The sequence below is a fragment of the Hemicordylus capensis genome, chromosome 2 (genome assembly GCF_027244095.1).
Source record: "Hemicordylus capensis ecotype Gifberg chromosome 2, rHemCap1.1.pri, whole genome shotgun sequence".
Classification (NCBI taxonomy): Eukaryota; Metazoa; Chordata; class Lepidosauria; order Squamata; family Cordylidae; genus Hemicordylus; species Hemicordylus capensis.
The window spans coordinates 144,850,232-144,875,286 of NC_069658.1; the positions used below are offsets into that span (position 1 = coordinate 144,850,232).

The window sequence follows — 25,055 nt, forward strand, 5'->3', positions numbered from 1 at the left end:
TCCTGGGCAAATCAATTAACTAGTCTATGAAAGTTTCCCTCTTTTTTCCTGTGAGAATCAGGAAGCCATGGAATTTGTTCTAGAAACTACTGTAAGTAGGATACATTAGGAGAGAAAAGCCTACAACAAAACAGGAGACTCTCATTTTTCACAGGGGTTACATTCTCAGCTACCACTGCAAATGCCAAAAACCTCTATCACTGAAACCTTGAGAGGCTAGTACTGAAGAACCTAACCCCATCATTCACTTAGGCACAAGGTTTCTATTACTGCGGTTTTGGCATTCACGACCCCGCGATAATAGAAACTAGGTATATATAGTTCAACCATTAATAGCTGAAACTGTGAAAGGAGAACCCGTGAAAAATAGGATCTCCTGTACATACAGCCAACCCATGTGTGGATGGCAACTTACAATATGTGAAAGTAACACCACACGGCAAGTAGTTTGTGCTAAACACTCCCCCATAGTGTATATTTTAATGATATCTGGGGTGCTTTGCTGGCACATTAAAAATCCAGCTTATCACATGAAGTTTTGCCCAAGAGGTTGCATTGCAAGCAACCATTCATATGTTCTGTGTTATGAAGCAGGCTAAAAGGAAAGGGTGGGGAGGTGTGACTTCTAGCCAAGTGCCTAGTAAAATGCAATGGGAAGAAGATTGGCTCTGCGCACTGGCAAATCCAAGTTGTGCAATTTTATTATACAAATTTAAATTTCTCCCCTATTTGAATAATTCTAGCATTCTATTCCATTTTGCATGGATATAAATATAATAATAATAATAATAATAATAATAATAATAATAATACCACCAGTGAGGCACTACCTTGGCGTGGTTGTGGGGCTTGTGTGCTCTGAGGAAGGTGAGAGCTATGCCAGAGGTCCAACCATACTGGACAGGTCTCACCAGAGGAGTCAGACAAAGAGTGCCTCTCCCATCAACAATATGGTGAGACGTAACTTTAATAAATCTATACTGGATCAGTCGTTGCCCGGGTCAGCAAGGACCGCGCCAGGTGCTATAGCCCCTGGACATCTGGTGGCAAGTGGGCAACAGGACTCAGGATCTTCAGCTGAGCAACCAGGGCTGGAGACTGCTAGGTTACTGGAAGAAACGGCGCTTAACCGGAAAAAAATATACAAAAAATGCCAACAAGGAAATAATGATCTGCTATTACAAGTCTAGTCCAACTAGAAGAGGTTATTTAAAAAGAATGTACCAAATTTGGAAAGAGAAGCATCCAGATACAGAAATCACAGAACAAAGGCTAGCAGACCAGAGAAGATTCATAATAAGAAATAAAATATTCACAGGAGTTGAGCTGGAAGAACTGCAAAGAGCAACACAGGCTCAAGATATGGAAGAAGAATTACCACCAATTGAAGAAGTTGCTCAGGCGCAGGTGGAGGAGGTGGAGGAAATCGAGGATGCCACTGTTGCTGAACTGTTTCAAAGTCAAAACCAGGCAACCTCCCCTTTGCCTTCACCTCAAAAACCCAAATGCCGTTTAACAGAAAAGCAACAAGAGCTAAAGCAAAAAATAACTGAGCACATGAACCAAACCACCACCAGGGTTCGACTTCCAGCTCTAAAAACAGGTGCCAAAAAACAACTTGCTCAGGCATTAAAAGATGTCAATGCCGCACTTGCAGAAATAACAACCAATAATTTGCAAGAAACAAACCAAATAATGTACAGTGCAGCAACAATAACAACACAAGAGCTCGGATATAAGATCAGTGGACCTGTAAAAAAGAAAGTAGTACATCACCTAAATGGAAGATTAGATTAGAAAATAAAATCTCCAGGCTTAGATCAGATGCTAGTAAATTGAAAGATATGGAAGACAAGAAGCTGAAGAATGAAAACACCAAACAGTATCTGATCCAAAAATACCACCTAGAGTCAAGGAAAATTAGAGAAGTCCTGGAAATAATAAAGCAGCAAATAACAGCAGTGTCAAAGAAGATTAGCAGATATGAAGCCAGAATTACACAACACAGGCAGAATCTCCAATTCCAGTCGAATCAGAGACATTTCTACCAAAGCATAGAAGGAGAAACTGCAAGAAACATAGAAACACCAAATAAAGAAGAAACAGTGCAATTCTGGGGGAAATTATGGGACAATCCAATAGATTATAATAAAAAAGCAGGCCGGATGAAAGAGGTCAAAAAATGTAACCAACAAATGCAAGATCTAATAACAACACCAGAATTAATAAGTGAAAGAGCAAAGAAAATTAAAAATTGGACTGCGCCAGGCGACGATGAACTGCATGGCTTTTGGCTTAAACACCTAACAAGCCTTCATAAACAACCATCAAAACAGTTCAATCACATTTTGCAAGGCGGTGATATTGAACAATGGCTAACAACTGGGAAAACTCATCTCATCATGAAAGACCCAGCAAAAGGTGCAGTTCCAAGTAATTATAGACCAATAACCTGCCTGCCAACCATGTTCAAATTATTAACTGGAATAATAGCAGATGAAGTGATGCAACACTTAACTAACAAACAGCTTCCAGTTGAACAGAAAGGAAATTGCCCGAACACCAGAGGCACAAAAGACCAGCTGCTGATTGACAAAATGATTTTAGAAAACTGCAAGAGAAGAAAAAACAATCTAAGTGTTGCATGGATTGACTACAAGAAAGCCTTTGATTCATTGCCTCACACATGGATACTAAAATGTTTAGAAACAACTGGTGTCAGCAAAAATATTCAGATATTTATAAAAAAAGCAATGAGCATGTGGAGTACACAGTTAACAATCAATGGCGAGACACTTGGACAGGTTAGCATTAGAAGAGGCATTTTCCAAGGGGACTCACTATCCCCTCTGTTGTTTGTAATCACCATGACCCCACTTTCACAAATACTAAACAAAACAGGCCTCGGATACCAAACATCTAAAACATCAAGTCAAATCAACCATATGAAGTTGTATGCAAAGTCCCAGTCAGAAATCGAATCACTGCTAAACACTGTCCGTATATTCAGTAGCGATATAGCAATGGAGTTTTGACAAGACAAGTGTTCTGCATTAATAATGAACAGAGGGATAATAACAAAAACAGAAGGAACAGAACTGCCCAATGGAAGCAAGATCAAGAACCTGGAAGAGAAAGAACATTACAAATACTTGGGCATTCTCCAGGCTGATAACATCACACACACTGAAGTTAAAAGAAAAATGGGAAGTGAATACATCAGGAGAGTTAGAAAAATCCTCAAGTCCAAACTCAATGGCGAGAACACCATACAAGCCATAAACACCTGGGCTATACCTGTTATCAGATACACTGCAGGAATAATAGACTGGACCCAGGCAGAGCTAGAGACGCTGGATCATAAGACCAGGAAAATCATGACCATCAATCATGCTCTGCACCCCCGCAGTGATGTCAATAGGCTATACCTCCCTCGCAGCTCAGGTGGAAGAGGAATGCTGCAAGTCCATCAAACAGTAGAGGAGGAGAAAAGAGGTCTTGAAGAATATATCAAGGACAGTGAAGAAGATGCACTTCAAATGGTCAATAACGTGAAATTATTCAACACCAATGAAAGAAAGCAGGCCTACAAGAAAGAACAAGTCAAGAACCGAGCAGAAAAATGGAAAAATAAGCCCCTGCATGGTCAATATTTGCACAGTATAAGTGGAAAATCAGACATCACCAAGACCTGACAATGGCTTAAGAATGGCAACTTGAAGAAAGAAACAGAGGGTTTAATACTGGCTGCGCAAGAACAGGCACTAAGAACAAATGCAATAAGAGCAAATGTCGAAAAATCCACAACAAACAGCAAGTGCCGCCTTTGTAAAGAAGCAGATGAAACAGTGGACCACCTAATCAGCTGTTGTAAAAAGATCGCACAGACTGACTACAAACAAAGGCATGACAAGGTAGCAGGGATGATACACTGGAACATCTGCAAAAAAATACAAGCTACCTGTAGCCAAAAATTGGTGGACCATAAAATTGAAAAAGTGGTAGAAAATGAAGATGTAAAAATATTATGGGACTTCCGACTACAAACAGACAAACATCTGCCACACAATACACTAGATATCACTGTAGTAGAGAAGAAAGAAAAACAAGTCAAAATAATCAACATAGCAATACCAGGGGATAGCAGAATAGAAGAAAAAGAAATAGAAAAAGTCACCAAACACAAAGATCTACAAATTGAAATTGAAAGGCTGTGGCAGAAGAAGACCCAAATAATCCCAGTGGTAATTGGCGCCCTGGGTGCAGTTCCAAAAGACCTTGAAGAGCACCTCAACACCATAGGGGCCACAGAAATCACCATCAGCCAATTACAAAAAGCAGCTTTACTGGGAACAGCCTATCTTCTGCGACGATATCTATAACCATTGACAATAAAATTCTGGCATCCCAGGTCCTTGGGAAGGACTCAATGTCTGGATAAAACAAACCAGTCAATAACACCTGTCTGACTGTGTAAACAAGAAATAATAATAATAATAATGATGATGATGACGATGATGATGACGATGATGACGATGATGATGATGCATGATCTAGGCTGTTTTTGCTAGTCACTGGGAAGGGCAAGGAGCCATACAAGGCTCTGAATACCCAATAACTGGAAAACTTAACCAATCCTCTCTCCAGCTTCTAAGATTTCAGCAGGCATTAAACACACACACTTTCAAGCATATCTTCACAGCCCATAGGAGTTAGAAACTTGCATTTCAAAATGAAAGCTGAGATTCTCACAAAGTTGAATTCAGGACATAGTACATGTTACACTTTTGCTACCACCTCACAGAATTGCAGGAAACTCCCAGCCTGTAATCCCTCACCAGTTTAGGCACCACTATTGAAAAAGGACTTTGAGAGCTTTGAAGCATCACCACATTTCATATAACCTAGGAGAAGAGTATGTCTGCATACAAATGAATGCATGCTTTTCACTGTACCCTGGCATAAATATCTTCAGCTCTTTGGAGCTTCAAACACTAAATTAGTTCACACAATCTTTTGTGTAAACATTTAGTTCCATTCTTGAAATACAAGGAATTTACAGTAGAAACAACCTTCCCCCATCCCCAGCATTGCACTCATACTTTACTATTAGTCAAAAGAAACCAAATTGTATGAGCACTGGACTTTGGGAGAGGAATAAAAATCCTTTGTACAGAAGCAATCATGCATTATTATCTGGTGGGTGCCAACAGGTTCCACTTAGAAATGTAACCGTTTAAAAAACCCCAAACAAATAGACTAATACATTATAACAATTTCTTTTCTTGGGGGGTTGGGGGGAGGCTGGAGGGGCGGTTGGAGAAGGCCCAGCCTCTGATGCTACCACAGCCACCATTGGTAAAAAGGCAAAATATTTCCCTTTCATCATCCCCCCCTCTTAGTCTTCTTACTTGTCAAGGAGGATCCTAGCCAGATTCCCCTTTACAAATATAGCCCCTGAGCTGGCTCGATGGCCAAACCAGACAGGACCTGGTTCAGCTGAGCCTAGAATGAGCCAGCCAAATGGCCAGCTCACACATCCCCACTGAATTCACTTACCTTATCACTGTCATCAGTGCAAATGTGGTCCTGATGAATCAGCTGGCACTGGAAGGAAGCACCAACACCACCTGCAAGGAAAGTAGAGAGACAATATATTTGAACACAACATATATATAAAACCAAGTCTGAATGGCACCTTTAGGATTCTGGAGCAGACATTTACTTACTATGTGTTAATACATTTTTTCCAGTTTAATACATTTTTTCCAGTTTTCATGAACTTAATATTTGCAGTTCCAACAAGATTTATACAAGTATCGGTCAAGAGACTGTGATGCAGTGGTTAGCATTTTGACAGGATGTTGGAAACCCAAGTTTAAAATTTTTTTCAGCTTACAAAGGCTCATTGGGTGACTTTAGGCAAGTCTGTCTGTCTGTCTATCTATCTAACCTATCTCACAAGGTTGTTGTAAGGCTAAGGTTCAAGGAAGAGAGTGATAAAATATAACAAGAGAAACACGCCTCATGTGAGCTCCAGCTGCTATTACCACCGGAATTTTCTTCATTGTCAATCTCAATGTAGTTGTTTAGTGTAGACAGAGCCAAAAAGCACAATTCTGCCATTTCCCCTCCCTTGAAACTTTTTGATAAGGTCTATTCTCACATTTCTAACATGTCGCTTTCAAAGGGGTTTCTGTAACAAAGTGGGAAAGGGTCTCCGTTCTTCAGCTAACAAGAAGTTGTTGCACTGAGAGAAGTTTATCAGAGAATAAAAATCAAAATATTCCCAAAGTATTTTTATATAAACTGGTGTAAAAGCCTACTATAAAAAGATATACTAAAGCCATCAACTTTGCAACAGAATGCAATTGGAGTCCCTGCTGATGGCTGTGTGTGTACATACACAGGTATATGCATTTATTGAGGGGTAGCATTATTTTATAGTTTTTTTAAGATATAAAAAGATACCCTCCAAAATGACTAAGCTGGTAATATGCAAGCCACACTTTTAGATAAAATCAGTCTGAGGCAGGAAGCACTGAGGCCTATATTGAAAATGCATCATATGCCGGAGAGGCTATAGTAGACAATTTTTAATTATACAATACTTGTGAGTTAGGCATCCCATCCAGTGGAACTAAAGATAACCACGGCAGAATAGCATGCTAATAAAAAATGTTATTGTACCAACATAGAATCTTAATACTTGAGCACGCTATTCTCTGCAACGTGACCTATGCAGTTTCAAAACCTCACCCAGTTTTGAAACTGCATGTATATGTTCACACCTTGAAGATGCATGCTGAGCTACACAGCAGCTTTGAAAACCACACAGTGTTATAGGATGTCAAACCCCAAGCCAAGTCACAAACATGAGAACTTGCAGGTACACATATCAGGAGGCCTGGCTAATATTTACAGACAGCCAATCAATGGCACACCTTCTTCTTACTGGATTAGTACTCTAAATGCCCCCTTACCAAGTTGTTATCTAAAATAAAGTATCTTGATTTCCATATTTATAGGAGCACATTCAACTAAGGAAGGGAGGGATTGGTAACAAAGTGTTTGTATCCATGCTGGTTTCCCCGAATGCTATACTATATTACAGAGGTATTAAATCTTTCTTATTAGACCAGCTACTGTTAAAATGCTGGAAGCACAAACTTTCAAGTTACAAATTCTCTAAATAGAAGTATTCATTAAAAAGTGCTCTTTCTTTTTAAAAAAAACCCTTATACCTGAACAAGAATTCTGTGCAACTAGAAGTGTGCATGGCCAGCACACTGAACATCCAAAAGGCAGATAAAATATTGTCCCTCTCGCTCTGCATTTTTGCCTCCTTCAGCTGCTTTTAGTTTGAAAACCAAATAGCTTAGAGCCAAAGCTATAAGAGAGAAAAAGCAACACGGGGCTCAAAGTGAGTTCCTTCATCCACTTCTCCACCCATACCCTTAAAATGTCACTGTGGACGATGAAGCTGAAACTACAGTTTGTAGAAGGTTCCTCAGCGATTACTACTAGTCCCACTGTGCCACAGGAATTCTCTTGGTTTGGAGCTGCACACACTTTTCTTCCCAGTCTTACAGTTCTTCCACCCCCACTTCCCTCCCTGATCAGCATGAAGTATGGAAAACACAGTGTTCTGTTATGAAGCCACTATTCTGCATTCAGAAAAAACATGCTGAGCCCTACACAGTACTTGGCCTCTGGATGCTGTTCACTCATGGACTCTAGCCAATACACATTATTTGAGGCCCAAGACACTCCACAGGCTAAATAGCTGGCTTTACCACAGCTACTGGGACACAGTTCTTGTCATGGCTGCACAAAATACACTGGCTGGCATACAATCAACTACTTCAAGTGAGCCCAGGCATTTGCACACATCCAGTAGGATTTTTGCCTTCATCTTCTATGAAAAGTCCGTTTCTATGCCAGGCCACAAGTTGCCCTCAGTTCACTTTGTGTGTGATGGGGTGTGTGTTGGGGTGTGGCTGCAGTTTGAGAAAATGAAGCCCCACGCTCCTTTGAACATAGGAAGCCTAGTTTCCAGGTTCTTTGGATCTTGGCCACTCTCTCTTTTCAGATCAGTTCCACATTTTATATAAATTAACACAAAGGTGAGGCTTTGATTTCTTTCTTTTTTTTTTACATGAAGGCTTCAGGAAACTGTCTACCCTTACAACCAAAGCAAGCTCCTTGCACCTTAGAGAGCAGTCTTCTACTGATATTGTTGAAGCTGTTTTCTCTGGCACAGTCTTGCAATATTATTTCTTCTTGCTTCCCCCCCACCCCCAACTCACTCAATTACTCCCATTTAGACAAAGCCACTCGACAGGACACATCTAAATTATAGACAACCTAATTCATATGCATTTTATGCTTATCACATGGTCTCCTACACTTGTGTCTTTCACAGCTGTTTCTAAAGGGTGGGAATGGGAATCTGGTTCAGTCTCTAGGGATAGCTATCTCCAAATCACACTAAGCCCACAACAGCACAAACATAGTTAATCATGGCACCTGCACTGGGGTTAATTATTGTAGAGCTAACCAGGATTTCCTTGAAACCATGCTTTGGAGATGAGAAATGATGTTTAACAATATTATTTTAAACTATTATTCACTTTTTAAAAACTACCCTTAGAATGACAATACTACAGTATTTTAATGTATCTAATTCTGCAGGTTTCTTAAAGAAGATTTTTTCAGGTAGACAGGCAAGCATTCAGCACATATGTACACAAAGCAACTTATACTTAGTTTCACTCAGACTCCAGTAAGAGAGACCCCAATACCTTCTTCTTGACTTGCAGCCTTTCCATGTGCAGACAGAATGACACACAGTTGGATTTTCAAACAAGTGGATTTTACACATACAGCACTACAATGGTCTTTGCCTCCTGGGGCAGTTCCTCATAGAGAGTTTTACAGGTTCATACCAGATCAGCAAAAGGTGAGCACTGACTGGAGTGTGTGTGTGTGTGGGGGGGGGAATAGAAAATTTTGTACTGAATCCCCATAAACACTCATTTGCAGGTTCCATTCTCTGCACTGTTTAGAAGCACCTTTACAAACAGGTTAAGTGTATTGAAGCTCATGATGTCATTCTTCTTGCTATCAGAGATGTGGCGTGGAAAAATTTCCCAAACTTTTATTGTTTAAGTGGAAATGTTTCCATTCCTAGAATTCTGTTGGCTAACATACAGACTGGCATTGCATAAATGCAGCACTGCAAGTTCCAGATTACTGTTGTGCTGTCACTTGAATGTGGAAAGGGGCGACTAGCCAATCTTCCTTCTCAAGCCCACAGTGTGTCACCAAAATATGTCCCTGAAGTTTGCACAACTTCAGGGATAGTTACCTCAAAAATTTCCTTAATAGCCACAAGTATTTGAAAGGCAATATTTTCTTTGAAAAAAAATCAATATAGCACATTTAATGCAATTTAAATGTTATATACAAACAAATTCAAAGCTCACGTGGAAAGTATTTTATTGGAATACTTACACAAAGTTAACAAGTTGTTCTAGTAAGAACTAATCTGCCTACGTTTCTTTCACTATCCCTACAAGCGGACTAAATTTGGTTCAAACCAGTTAGGCAGTTTACAAGTTAGCCCACTTGCACCTCAAATGTTCTTGAATTCAATAATTGGGGTGGATGACATCACAAACTATGCATTTGAGGTGTCCCTGCAACTGTACCCCATTTGGTTCATACTGGTCCAGGCATTGAGAAGTTGATGGGGACACACATAAAGACACAGAATGCCAGTTAATCTCATAAGCCTACTGGAAAGTAGGTTAAAAATTAATACACAATGTTTTATGGAAACACTTCCAACCTTTCCAGCTAAACAAAACAAGTTAGATATTGCTCTGAGTGTTTGCTGGAAATGAAAAACTTATCACAATTTTAGTGTGCTTTTCATTTGCAATTCTGTTCTCAGCTTCCGAACTTGGTGCTGATTGTGAACCTACCCACCATATAGAAAGTTCCACCAGTTCCTGTAGCTGATGAAGTGAGCTCTGGTACACAAAGACCTATGCCACAATAAATCTGTCATTAAAGTGCCACAAGATATTGCCATTTCTGTACCAATCCACTTGGCTTCAAACGTCAAGTTTTCTTTCACCATCCATTCCAACTTATATCAGCAACAACAGTGACAACTATATTTGTTATCATAGCAACAAACATGATTGTACAGAACTGTCAGCTAAAATTCACAGAGAATTCGAGAGCCTACTCTTACCTGATTTTCTGCTCACAAAGCATGAAGTGCTTACAGAATTGTATGTGGAAGCACGCTGCCACTTAACTCCCATTGTAATAGGGCTGCCAACACCAGATTTGGAATAAGCAGAGTAGGGGACACATACATTTGAGAATGTCCAGATTAAAGATTCAAGTAGAGACTCTCACAATTTTATCACACCCTGATTAAAATTTGGTAGGCCACCAGGAACTAGATGAAGTCATTTTAACAGCCAAGTTTGGATAGCAGGCCACCAGTTGGGCCATCTCAGTATTAGGAAATACCCTTTTCCCATATGTATTTCAGGAATATCTATCTATCTAGTCATGGTAAGGAGATCCTTTGAACAGTGTTCTCGCTAACAGGGATTACCAGATATTGACTACAACTCCCAGAATCCCCAACTGCAATGGCTTTTGTGTGGGGATTCTGGGAGTTGTAGTCAACAATATCTGGGAATCCCTGTTTGAGGGAACACTGCCTTTGAAATAATTATATAATCTGTTGCAAAATTTTAATGTACTATAGAAGAAGTCCATAGGAGAAAACAGTCATCCCTTTTTTCTAGTACAGCAGAAAAGGGTTTTCAGCATTAAAGAAAACTGCATGCTTCCATCATTTTCTGTTATATCTGAAGCTTCCAACTCCCAACATGATCTCTGGTTAAGGATTAGACACTATATTCAGATGTGTATTATGTCTTCCTCTTATTCAACCCCCATGTGGCTTTGGGAGGGGTCAATCAGGAATGAAGCAATAGTAGGGGGGAAGGGGAGCAATTATTTTCCTGTTGGCCATTTTTCCAGTCCAAATTGGCTCGGCCAAGCTGCTTTCCCCCTTATAAAGCTCCAGACCAGTTTTCTTAAACACAGGGTCTAACACACTTGCAGAGATCAAAGCAGTTATTGTGGGGAAAGATAGGGAAAAGGGGCAGTCAAGGCTGTGTTACATACAGCTGCAAAACAAGTATTATCCAGTAAGGATCAACATATAAGCTTTTCAGAACTGCCTCTTTAAGAACAGCATAAGCAAGATGTAAAAGGTGCAGCTTTAAATGTGAGTGCGTGTAGTGATCCAGCCTCCCCTCCCTCTAAAGAGTTAACAGGGAGTGAACCCTTGTCTCGACTAATAGGCTGGTGAACTCCAGGGCAGCCAATCTAGGTCCCACCCACGCCAGGTGGGTGGGACCTAGAGAGCAGTTGTCAGGAATTCTGGGAAGAAGAAGGATGGTCTGTGCTGAAGAAGTGGGTGCAGATAGATTTAGTGAAGGGCATGGGGTTTTTGCTCCCTCATGGTCAAAGCCAGCATAGAGGTTTCTCTCATATAATAACTGCAGATCCTTGAGAGACAGGATTCCAGGAAGCTTGATTCTCATCAGATGTTGGGTGAGTTTTCAAGGAAAAGGGGATTCAGCATAGTTTGTTAGTCAGATTTTGCATTAGAAACTTATTTTTCTTTGTGTGTGCGCTTTGCATATTCCTGATACTGTTCTATTATTATTTACCTGCAATGTAATTAAAATAAGATACACTAGCCTATGCTCAATGTAACTAAGGCATTGCAACAGACTCTAAACTTTTAAGTGTGCCTGAAGGCAACCTGAAACTGCAGACTAAGACAACCTATTTTTTAACCTACTAAATATTTGAGTGTATTTAAAACCTAAAAGCTTCAGACAGAAGCAGTCTGTAGTAATTGAATAAAGCTTTTTTTGTTCTTTTCTTTTTACAAGCCTCTCAGAGTTGTTTTTTAACTCAAGAAAAAGGATTTATCTGGTGCAAAAGCATCCTCAAGTGCTCAGCAGCTATCAGTTTTCTCATTCTGTGTCAGCCTACATAGGTTTTTGTACTTATCCAACAGCAAAATAAAGAGTTTTCCCTGGGATTCCACCCCAAACCCAGGGAGGTTCAAGCTATGTCAGTAAGAGGGGTGGTGGTGGCAGCATTTTAATTCTACCGGAAATATAGATTAGTTTTACAAGAAACCCAGCCAGGAAGCTCACCAGGAATGATTCAGGATTTCCCCCCTCATGTGAGCTACTCTGAGACAAAGGCTGAAATCTGTTACAGGGTGTGTTTGAGGGGGGAGAAGTCTAGAGCTAGGACCCAAAGAACTACTTTCAATATGTCCAAGTGCTTGCACACCACTGTTAAGAGTCTTCACTTTGCTTTGAACAGACCAACCCCCATTTCATATCACAAACTCCGTTGGAAACTTACTTCTGTTTTCAAGAACAGCTTACTATACAGCACGAGCAATTCCTGTTTGAGAAAGCTAAATTCCCTTGGATGTATGAAAATTTTATTTTAATGCCCCAACTTTTAAACAAATTACTCTACCTCTCTCTATATAAGGTGAAAAAACATATTTGTATTGTTGCTGTTGTACACAACTAAACCAGTCATACGCCATTATATAACCCATATGAAAGTCACATCAATGTCTTCTATTAACAGCTTCTGTGTTTAAAAAAAATGCACTCCTGGTTTATCAACTTTTTCTGCTCATCTGTCCTTTGACAATTATTTTTTCCACATGACATTTCAAACTTTAAACAACTGCCACTCATAATACTAGCAAAATAAGAAGTTGCCAGAACTATTTCCTGTGATTCGATTAATCTTCCCCTTACCTCAAACACTGTTATAAAGCCTAGAGAGGAGCTTCTTCTAATAAAGTAGTATTCTGACTAAGTGGTCCAGACAAAATCTGTCACTGTGATATGCACAGCAAAACAGGAAACTGCAATTTTTGTTATTTATCAAGACAACAGGCCTCCATTCTAGCAGGTCATAATATTAGCTCGGAGGCTTTCTGATTCCACAAGAGCAAGCCAACGCAATTCAGGAAACAAGCTACAATCTTCCCAAAGTGTGGTGGGAAGGTAGAATTGCTGCATAAGCAAAACTCATTTTCACGGAGGACTTTGGGCCAAGTGTATGAATAGAAATGAGAAATAAGGCAAAGCAGTACCAATCAGTATTCCCTCTAAGGTGTGTGCATGCTCACACATTTTTAATGTCTGCTCAGTTAATTTTAGACCTCGCTCGTTGAATCGAGAAGGCCCCACCCTGAATGCTTGTGTGCACACACTGCCTTGATATTGCCAACCAGAACAAATCTCATTCTGTACACAGATGAAAAAAATTAGAGAGAACACTGGTACCAATGCCCAAAGGATTCTGGGAGAGTGCAAAAGTAGAGGAATGGGTGAGCATTTGTGCAGCAGGGAGATAATGTGGTTGTGTGTTGATACAGATGAAGAACTGGGCTGGGTATTCCTCCAACTGCAAAAACACCTTCTTCCAAAATACTGACATGAATTTCTTTGGAAATTCCTGACTACTGTCCACTGTGGCTATATATGATTGGAGTCGTATTCCAAACAGCTGGAGGGCCAAAGTTGTGCAGCCCTGGTTTAAAGAATTGTTGGGAAAGCCATGCTAAAATGGGAACTTTTAAACTTTTAAACACATTTCCTTACATTTCATATTTAAAAAATGAGATCTCAAATCTCAGAATAAAATCAATTTCAATATTTTAGATTGGGGGCGGGGACATAGGGTTCATATATACTCTTCATTCATTTCTTGTGTATTTTAAAAAAACTTCTGTCAAGGAGCGAGACTTTTGATCAATGCTTTTAAGAAGTCACACAACTCTTAAGCACCAGTTCACCAATATTCTTGCCTAGGACAAGAATGCAGAGCCACAGCATCAACCCTTTGTGACAGTGATTAATCTTACTACAGCCATAACAGAACATTTGGCTTTCAAAGCCTATCAAGACATGGTTTCTGCAATAAAACACTACACAACAAGATACCAACCCCAGTAGAAGAGAGCTGGTCAGTTCCCACTGACATCATTGGAAGTGCACTTGGAATTAGAGTAAAATACAGGCTGCAACTGGACATTTGTAGTCCCCAAGGAAGAAGTACTGAATCTAATGCCACGTACAGAATTGAAACATTAATGGATGCTACCTTCTAAACTAGAATATGCCACTTCCCCTGTGCATTTACAGCATTCTTCAAAGTAGGCCACACTTTGTGCTGTTTCTCCCTATCACATTATAACACTTGCCTCTCTGTCAATCCTACTTAGGAAATTCCAGCCTGTTGTCCATCTACACCTCTTGTAGCCAAGCAAAATAAAACCTATAAGGCTGTTAAGAGGAGTTTTCCAGTAAATGGAGCAATTAATTGTAAACTGCCAACTCTTTGGTTGTTACTTTCATTACATAGCAGTTGGCATAGTTATTGCCATATTGGTCTCAGAGAATAAAAATACCAGGCAAGCAACCAGATGTTCTTGTTCCCTGTAGTCAATTTTTGCCTGCAAGTTTACTTCGGATCTTAAAGAATGTGTAGTTTCACCTTCAAAGTTAATGCTCCACATGTTCCATTGATTAAGGCCACTACATGATGTACTTGAAAATCCTATGTTGAAAGTCTGTTGCATTTAGTTTGCAATCCAAACAGCTGGTATGCTTTATACAGGAGATGTGTTTCCAATTCATGCATTTTTTTTTTCTTTGACCTGTGAACTCACCTCCGATACCATCACTATCAGTATCTAGGAACAGGGTGGGCAAATTTGGCCCTCCTGCTACTGTTGAACTACAATTCCCATCTCCCCAGTCATTTAATAAATTAATTAATTATTCTGGTTGGGAAAGATGGGAGATGTAGTTCAACATCAGCAGGAGGGCCAAGCTTGTCCACCTCTGATCTAGGGCATCTGTCAGATTTTCACAGGAATGCTAACTAAACAAGCTGGTTTTATTGTCTAAAACCTTAAGTTGCACCAAACAGTTCCCTCAAATCAATATTTTGATTTGTCTAACCTATTGTACATCAATTGTGTGAAGATTCACAATGTTTTATGTTAAAACATCTTAAATGTAAAGATTCTGGACAAAAACCCCAATTTATTTTTAGACACACTTGTTTGATGAATTTTTGCTTCAGTTATTTCTTCAAGCACAGAAATGCAAAAACCCACAACAAGTGATGTGGGTTTCCCCATAACATTTTAGAGGCAGAAAATTTTTCTGAGGTCTTAAATAGACTGGGATCTGATTTTGCACAGTTGACATATTTTAGTAAACAAAACCAAAAGAGTACAGTGCTCATTTTACATGCAGTATAAATAGCCTAGAAGTTTGTCCAACAGCCAAACATACCTTGAACTCTCTATAGTCATCATGGAAAAAAGGTTACACTTTACTGCCCATTTTGACCAATATTGTAGCCATACATTGTTTTACTAGTTAATTTTACATCTAGTTATTATGTTACTAGTTAATTATGAGTTAATGTTTAGAAATGGAAGCTTTTCAGCAGAAAACAAAAACTTGCAGGAAATTTTCCATTATGGGAAACATTCCACCATCACTGCTTCAACATAGATTTGTCATTTTAAAGGCTGAGGTCATCCTAAAGCTTCCAAGACACAAAATCATTGATAAGCACACATATGTTTTGAAGGTGCCTTGTTCATAATTCTTGCAGGATATTTAAGGCCAAATTTCAGAAGTTCTTCACCAAAAGACTTCAGCTGGATCAAACTCACAAGGTGGCTTGCACCCTAAAATGGAAGTATGCACTGCCGAATGCTGAACAAAATTAAGTAGCATTTTGTTGCCAGTCTTCAAAATCTTATGGTAAATGGAAGTGCTTAGTGCAGCAATTCACATTAATAGTCAGTCAGACTGACATACCAGGGCCAAAATGAAAAAGTTATTTCATGGCCTGTCAAACATAAATTAACTTTCACTCTGCCTGTCTGTCTTGGTCTCGCTCCAATTAGTGAGCATCTGTCTCAGACTTTTTTTTTTCATAAAGGCCAATATTCAGGCTCAGCGTATACTTTTCTCATATATATACACACACACACACACACACACACTATATATATATATATACATATACACACGCCTCTACAAACTTACCACCCTGCTTGCTTACATGTACCTATGGTACAAGTTTCTTTCGTAACATTTTCTAAAGCCCAACTGACTCATCGTTCCCCTTCCCCCCCCCAAGTCTCTCATCAGTTTAAGACTACATCCTTCTACAGAAGATCCTTTCTCATTAATTGCAGTGCCAACATCCTACTCCAAATCTCTGCACAGCTGAATTTCTTAAGTCTGCAGGTATACCCTCCTTTAACAAGTTTTTAGTTAATACAAATGTTCTATTTCCTATACACTTTGCTCCAGTTTTAGGACTTTCATCCCAGTATTCTGCTGAATGAACTATTCACAAAGTGACTCTCTAGCTCCATTCTGAAATGCACTCATTAAGTGTGACACTTGCAAGCAGCCCCCAAGGGTCAAACCTAGCCAAGACCTTAAACTTGTGCCATCTGGCTGCCCTCTCTCTGTATTTGTAGAACAATGCCCAAGCCAAATCAATCATAGTGCTTTGTTTGCTCATAAGAGCCAGCTACCTTTTCATGAATCACACACACATGAATTATGTGGTCTGTACAATTGTAAATATAAAAGGAATGTTATCAGTCATCCAAGCAAAGTTAATTTATTCCACAGCTTCCTGAAAATTATACTATTTGGCATCAAACTACTGGGAAGTGGGACTTATTCTAGTAATAGTTCGCCAGGGGCAGGATTCCAAATGTTAAGTTATCACAAGCTTTGGTGTTAATATTTTCATTTATCAAATGCATGCATTTGTGCACAAATTCAATTCAAAGCCACCCACACACTGCAAGGTAGAAGACAGAAAACTGCAGAAGATTATAAGTCAAAAATCACAAGTCTAACACAGGGAGGAACCATTAGGTTGTATACTAGCAACTGGTATAGTTTGTATTTTCTGTGAAAGACAGGTATCCAGTTTCTTCAAATATCCTATATGATGTCCTGTTTCTTCTTTATCAAGGAAACATACTGCCCTGATTAGGGCATGTAATTACTATCATAAAGGAATGAAAGTGAACCAATAAAACTAGCACAGAGTTAACAGTGATGTGCGGTATTTTTGATAAAGCTGCCTTAGATGTCACTGGAGACCTAGAAAGTAGACACTGGTGGAGAAATAAGGTGTTTTGTGACACAAAGTGGTTTAACAGTCACTCCCTTTGCCCAAGGAATCCTGGGAACTATAGTTCTGTCACATGGGGAGCTAAGGATCTTAGCTTTCCCAACCTGTGGTGCTCTAGATGTTGCTCAACGACAACTCCCATCATCCCCAACTACAAGTCATTATGAGTTGTCGTTCAGCAACATCTGGAGCACCCAGGTTTGGAACCTCTGTTCTAGCAGAATTCTCAGCATCCTCAAAACAACAATTTCCAGAAGGTTTTGGGTGAAGGCATGAGAACACATACATATTTGTAGTGTAGATGTACCCCCAGATTTCAGGGCTAGCATTCCAAGTGGCACTTGAGCTTTTGTGCAAGTGGAAGCCATTTTCCTCATCACCTCCTCATTGCTGCAGCCTCCTCATTGCTGCAGCCTCCAAAGCTGCCAAACAAGCCATTACCAAGGATAAAGGGATCCTCAGCAATAACTCAAGATGCAGTACTGGTGGTGACAGGAGGGAATTCAAAGAAAACAAGCAAAGATGGGACGGAGCTTTGCACTGGCAGAGCATTAGTCGGGATGTCATCCAATGGTTATAAGAAGAAATGAGCTTCCTGCAGCTGACAATGCCAAAAGGCACAGGTGGGTAGTTAGGAAGGAAAATAAAAATCAGGAATTCCAGCTTCCATTAAGATTTCTAGATCAGTACTTCCATAGATCAGTACTTTTAGTTTTATACCTTGGACTTGTTCAAAGACCTTAATTACTGTTAACACGCCAGGCAAAATTACACACTCACTCACTCACTCGTAAAGCTGGGGGGAGGATTACACCTCCACTCTTGAAATGTTTATTTTACACTAAATTTATAGTTTACATCAGAATGCAGGTGCACATGAATAGAGTCAAACTTATTTTAGAAGCAAATGTGGTATAGTTTCTAGTGAGACTACCTACCCATGAAAAGCATGGAAGCAGTGCTTATGGAGGCCTTTGCTACCCCTAACGATACACATTTGAGCTCTGACAGCTAAGTCACCTGTTGGGAAAGAGCATGGAAAAGGTGGGTGGGAGGAGTGGGGGAGGGGATTCCATGAGTACAGCATTTGAACACACAGTCTTCTGTTGTGTTCACATTCATGTGGATCTGAATTATGTTGCACATGTTGCCTCAGGGATCCCCACATACCAGACTCCTTCCCCATAACAGTTTGGAAACCACGTCAAACATTGTCATAGCACTAAACATTGTTCTTTAGCAATGAACAAACATACCCCAAACAGTCCAATATAGAGCCTGAAGGCAGAAACCACTGGGTGCAAAAATACTTTAAATGCCAAGCTAATACCAACCTGAATAAATCTCAGTTCAACTGGGCAACTTTTCCAAAGAGAAAACTGTATGTTTAAAACATATTAGATATTGATTTGATTATCATCATTTTGTAGGCTTTATATGGTTATAATGTCACAACAACATTTTTAAACAGCAATGCTATTTTCATCATGTATTGTTCTGTTTTCGAGCCAGAGTTAAAAATCAGTTATTTGGCTTTGGGGCATGTAGTAGCAACACTGATAGATCTGTCCTAGGGATGTGCACAGAACCAGTTCAAAGAACCAGCAGTTCCGCTGGTCCAGCAGCAGGGGTGTCTGTGTGTCTCGCTTTAAGAGTGAGGTAGGATGCACTTACCCCTCCCGCCACCCCACCCCCCGCCGTTTTCGTAAGAGTTCATCAGTTGTCCGGTTAGTTATATCAGTTATATCCATTGTCCAGATATAACCGGAAGTCCCCCATGTGCCTACATGCACCAGCACCTGCATGCGCCCTTGCCGGCATGCGCAGGCATATTGGGGACTTCAGGTTATATCCGGACAATGGGGGCAACGGGGCAGCAGGGAGGTACGCTGCCACCCCGATGAGCTTTTACAAAAACAGATGCCGGGGGGGATCAGTGGGAAGGGTAAATGCACCCTCCCCCGCTCTTAAAGCAGCACCCCTGCCTCCTTCGAGCCTCTCTGCTGCAGTTCCATGCACATCCCTAGACTGTCCTATTATGGCATCAATTCTTAGCTCTGAAGATGGTCAGCAGTTTGTGCAACATGCCACTGAAGTGCCATGGGTTCACTGAAGATCTCCACCGGTCAATAAAAACCCCAGGATTTGTGTTGAAGAAGCCCTGTTTTGACAAGTACCGCTGCCATTAATTTAATGACAAACCCGAGTTAAACTTGCGGCCAGCACCAATGCAATACTCAACACTATTAAACTCACTTAAGAGGTCAGAAGTGGACTGAGAATATGAAACTGCCTTATCCCAAGTCAGACCATTGGTCTATCTCAGTACTGTCTGCTCTGACTGGTAGAGGTTCTCCAAAGATTCAGCAGTGGAGATGTTTTTCAGACATGCTTTAATCTTTAAATTTGAAATGGTGGGTGAACGTAGGATTTTTTCCATGCAAAGTATGTGGCTTGAATTTTAAGCTACCGGCCCTGTTTGCCTGCATTTGCCACTATACATTTCTTCCGGGCATTACTGGAGGAAAGGGTAGTGGATCCCAAAGCAATTTTATCCAGCATTTAGAAGCTATGCAAAGCAATGGCAAGTCTGAGTATCTCTACATGTACAGATTGTAACTTGTCTATTTGCCAATGTTTTAGCCTGTTTTATTTTTATATTAGAAATTCTCATGATGGGAAACTCTTCCAATATTAACAGGAAACTGTTATTTCATAATGTTGGCAACAGGGATATAAGACATATCACAGCAGTAATTAAACTGTAAACTGCTTTGACTAGAATTGTTACTGTCAAGTTTCACAAAATGAGTACTACCATCAGAAACTTGGCTCTTTAGGATAGGAATTTTGGCAAAAAAGCTCACACTGACTCAAGCCAGATTTTAACAGATACAATTGTTGGGCTTACAAAACTGTACAAGAATTATGCAATCTGTATTCCAAGCACATATTTACGAAAAGGAAAAAAACCCCAATACATCCTCATAGTTTAGGTGTGTTCCAAATTTATATATAAGGACACATTGAAAAATTATCCTCATTTCATGGATCTCCCTTGAAAATATACTTTTCAGAAGTACAGAAAACAGGATCATCATCAAATTTATAACTTCCCCTCACAAATGATTCCCATCTAAAATTATTCTTCTTGGCAAATTTCTATACCTTTGGTGTGAAAGGATTCCAGAAGGAAAATGGGGAGAGAGAACCTGAGTGAGTTCTTTGCATCAGTCCTCACAACAGAAGAAGCAGACAGATACAGCAGATAGATCCCTCGCCAACCGCAGGTTTCCCAATGGCAGTTTTAATATCCACACCTGGAAAATTGTGGCAGGTCTCGCCAACTGTGACCCAAGTATCTGCAGTTTGGTGAGATCTTTTGCCAATTTTGGGGGGTTTTTTTGTTTTGTTTTTTTTTTGCAATTTGAGGGGCTCAGTGTCAGGGGGTAATTTTCAGGGTGCCCCTTCACTCCTCTTACTGACTCATGGTGATGTGGGGGGATTTTTTTCTATTTTAAACTTCATTTTGTGGTCCTTTTGCGACTGCAATTCCCCTTCACCAACCACCTGCCAACACTTTTCTCTGAGCCAAGCCTGGAAGAGGTTTTCTACAACCAGAAGCAAATGTGATCTCTCCCTGCCCAAAATCTACCTGCAGAAGTTATGCTCCCTACACCACAACACTGCCTTCCCATTGCCAGAGAAAGCATGTGTGGCTGGCTTTATTTTGCCCATGCTCCCTTCTAGCTAAACACTGTCAAAGCTGCATGATTGATCACAGGTAGCAAACCATAAGGAACACAGCTATCAAACTCCCCTTCCTTGTGGAAGACCGGCAAGACAAGCTGCCAAGCAGCGCCCTCTGCTGACTCTCAGCGTTCCGCAAATCCACGCAGCAAATAACACACACAAAACAAGGAAGTGCGGATTTTGAAAAAAGACCATTTATTGGCAGTGGCCCCCTCCACACATTGCAGAAAAGCACTGGGGCATACCATAAAACTCATATGTGTTTTTTTTTTAAAAAAAAGTTGCTGCAAATAGAAGATTTTTTTACCCTGGACATAATTCAGGCTAAGCGAGAATATGCAGCCCTAATTCAGGGTAAACCAGGACCATGTGTAAATTGGTCCCTGATAGCCTGCTGCAACTTTGGGGTAGATCCAGCTGATATGTAAACTTGTACCCTCCATTCCAGAGGAGATGCAAACTAAAAGCCATGTGTGTGTAAAAGTCCCAGATGTTTTTGGTAGCTTATAGTAAGGGCTAAGTGTATAGGTATAGATAGGAAAGAAACTTCACCATACCTTATATAAAAACAATATTAAACTTTTTATTTAAAAGTGTGATTCAATGTTTCAGAGTATTTGTGCTTAACTTGGTTGCAGGTATAACATTGAAACAGACAACTTGACAGTGGCTGATATGCTTAGTGGTTACAATACAAATAAGACAAATCTTTATATACCACTTTTCGACAAAAGTTTCCAAAGCAGTTTACATAAATATAAATAAAATGGCTCCCTGTCCCCAAAGGGCTCACAATCTAAAAAATATTTAAGGATTTCTTATAGAAGATACACTTGAACATTACTGGGTTATGTTTTACTTGATGTTTCAGAGGATGGCTTTAACAGTCTATGTTGTTTACTTTATTCCTTTCTGCTTTTAGTTTAAGCACTTTCTTCAAATTATGAACAGACCAAATTCCCCTTCTCTCTATACTTCTGCCTGAAGTGCTAAGGCGAATTTACTCTCCTCATAACATTCCCTGTGTATGTGAGCTTAAATGTCCTCGGTTCCTAACTGAATTCTTTTGTTTACCACTTAACGGAGATAAGCCATTCCACTCTGCCACAGAGCTAGGTAAGGCTAAACCTGTTTCTCTCTAACAAGAGCTTAACTCCAAAACAGCTCTTTTCTCTTGAAGAGAAGGATACTACAGTATCTTCTCCTGATGTCTCCTCTTGGTAGGCAGACACCATGACCCCAACTCACCCTTCTCATAACACAACCTAACTGTCCTCACCTCCTGCAACATTCCATACAGGGTTTCCCTGGCAATACAGGGGGGAAGCCCTGGCTCTATCTATTTCCCATTAACTTTTTAGTGACTACACTATACTTACTAGTTCTTTATATATAGTCAGAAGCAATGAACCTGGAGCAAGAAATACCACCTCTTCATATATTCACTCATTTCTTCACGGGCTTCCAAAAATATTTTGAAAGACAGAAGGCTCCCAAGTAAACTTAAAAGTACAGGCTTAGACAATAGGTCTTATGTATCAGTGACTGCTTAAAGAACAGAAAGCAGAGGGTAAGGTAAATGGGCAGTTCTCACAAAAGAGGGGATTTAATACAAGGATCTGTATTGGGAGTAATGCTATTTAACATTTATGAATGAATGGGAGTCAAGGTGGGGAGTGAGGTAACCAAGTTTGCAGAGGACACCAAAATTACTCAGGGTGGTAAAAGCTAAGTCAATTGTGTGAAGCCCCAAAAGGATATCTCCAGACTGTGGGAACTGGAGCAAGTGAGGTTCAATTTAAGCCAGTATAAAAGCAATGCATCTGGACCAAAAAAACCCCCAACTATTCATATATAAAGGAAAGATTGTGCCATTGAGTCGGTGTTGACTCCTAACTAACATATTACACATGTTATTTTCTTGGTAGAATACAGGAGTGGTTTACCAGTGCCTCCTCCCACGCAGTATGAGATGGTGCCTTTCAGTACCTCCCTATATCGCTGCTGCCCAATATAGGTGACTAGTACAAATGTATTTACTAGGCACAGTCTGGGAAGCACACTGGCGGGGATTTGAACTAACAGCCTCTGGCACTCTAGGCAAGCTCGTCCCCGCTGCACTTCCACATATATATTCCAAGGAAGTATGACATGAGGATCATACCAGGAAAAAGGAGACAAGGTCACGGAGGATAGCTCAATGAAAACATCAGCATAATGTGTGGTGACAGTGAAGAGCGCAAATTCCATACTAGGAATTATGAGGAAAGGGATTGGACATTTTAAAAAACTGAGTACAGCAATACATGTCAATCAACTTATAATGTGGTTGCATTTAAGAGAACGCCTTCTTCGTCATGAACCCCACCGCCCACTGAGATCTGCTAGAGAGGTCCGTCTGCAGCTGCCACCAGCCTGTCTGGTGGCCACTCAGGGACGGGCCTTCTCCACTGCTACCCCAAGGCTTTGGAATGCGCTCCCTAGTGAAATAAGAGCCTCCCCATCACTGACAGCTTTTAAAAAGTCTTTAAAGATGCATCTTTTCACCCAGGCTTTTAATTAATATTGTTTTAATGCTATTTTAAAATATTCTTTAAAAAAATTTAAATTGTTGTAATGTGTTATTTTTTTCATTTTTGTCTTAACTAATGTTTTACTTTGGTTTTATTCTGTTGTAAACCGCCCAAAGACGTACGTTTTGGGCGGTATAAAAATGTTTTAATCAATAAATAAAATAAAAAATTTAGAATAGTGTGTGCAACTCTGGTAGCCCCATCTCACGAAGGGTACTATAGAGCTGGGAAAGGGGCAGAAAGCTGGAACCAAAGTGATTCAAGGGTTTGAGCACTTCTGCTACTATAAAAGGCTTATGTGTTTAAGGCTTTCTGGATTAGAAAAAAGAGAGAAGTAAAGCAGGGGGGACATGATAAAGGTTTATGACACTACTAATGGCAAAACTGATAAGAGTTTTCTCTCTGTGTTTCATGGTACCAGAACTCAAGGTCACTCAGTGAAACTGATTGGCAATTGACTCAGGACAAACCAGCCAGGTAGTACTTCTTCACAGTTGGCCTAAGTAAACTTACAGAAGTTGCTGCCACAGGGGATTGCACACATTCAGACACAATAGGTCGGACACAATAACCATAATAGCTAAATGGCAGTGGCAGCATACTTTGAAATAGCAGTTGTCTGGGGGACAAGCAGCAGGGGAGGGGCATTACCTTCATGCTCTGCTCCTGGGTTCTGGAGCAACTGGTTGGCCATTTTGTGAAACAGGATGCTGGTAAGATGGACCTTTGGTCATCCAGTGGGGCTCTTATGTTCACTCCCTTGTGATTCCACTTGCTTCCATTAGAGATAAAGCAAAGAAAGACACTATAAAGTTTGACAAAGTGAGGTTTTCCGGAATATTCTTCATATGCTTAAGCCAAAAGGGAAAGAACCACCTCTTAGCAAGTATGTTTGCCCAGTACAGAAGGATGTATCATGCATGTCACAGCCATACTATGCAACACAGAAGGAGCCTCAAAACAACTGAGTTAAGTCACCCAGAAGCACCCAACTTTGACCATGCCTGTCAGCAATGCTCACATTCAATTACAAATTAAGTGGCAAAACTCTGTTAAGAGCAAATTTAAGACACACAAAGGGCAGGGCAATGTTTAAAGTCAAACACACAAGCCATCTCTCCAACAACCAACACAATAGTTTTAATTTGGTATTGTGACATGAGGCATTAAACATAACATTACTTCCTCATAGCCTTTCTTCCGTTTCAGATGTTGACTCCTTAAGAAATAGTGCTTTAGAAGTAATGAGATGAGGGCGGGGAGTGTCCTTCAAAAGCCAGTGATCAAGCTTCTAGCTACCATCTGTTGGTACTGTAAATTGAGGCTAGCAAGGAAGGGGAGGCTACAGCTGGCACTCTCCATCCTGCCTGGGGGGGACCCCCCACCCCCGAA

General features: G+C 40.3%; 1 protein-coding gene across 2 annotated transcripts in view; it reads right to left on the minus strand.

Annotated features, from left to right (window-relative positions):
• RNF38 (ring finger protein 38) overlaps positions 1-25,055 on the minus strand; it is a 116,635-nt gene that overhangs the window by 61,149 nt on the left and 30,431 nt on the right. For both annotated transcript variants that reach the window (XM_053297109.1, XM_053297108.1), the window contains exon 2: positions 5,560-5,630. In XM_053297109.1, coding sequence (XP_053153084.1) covers positions 5,560-5,630 — 71 coding nt within the window. The remainder of the gene's footprint in view (positions 1-5,559; positions 5,631-25,055) is intronic.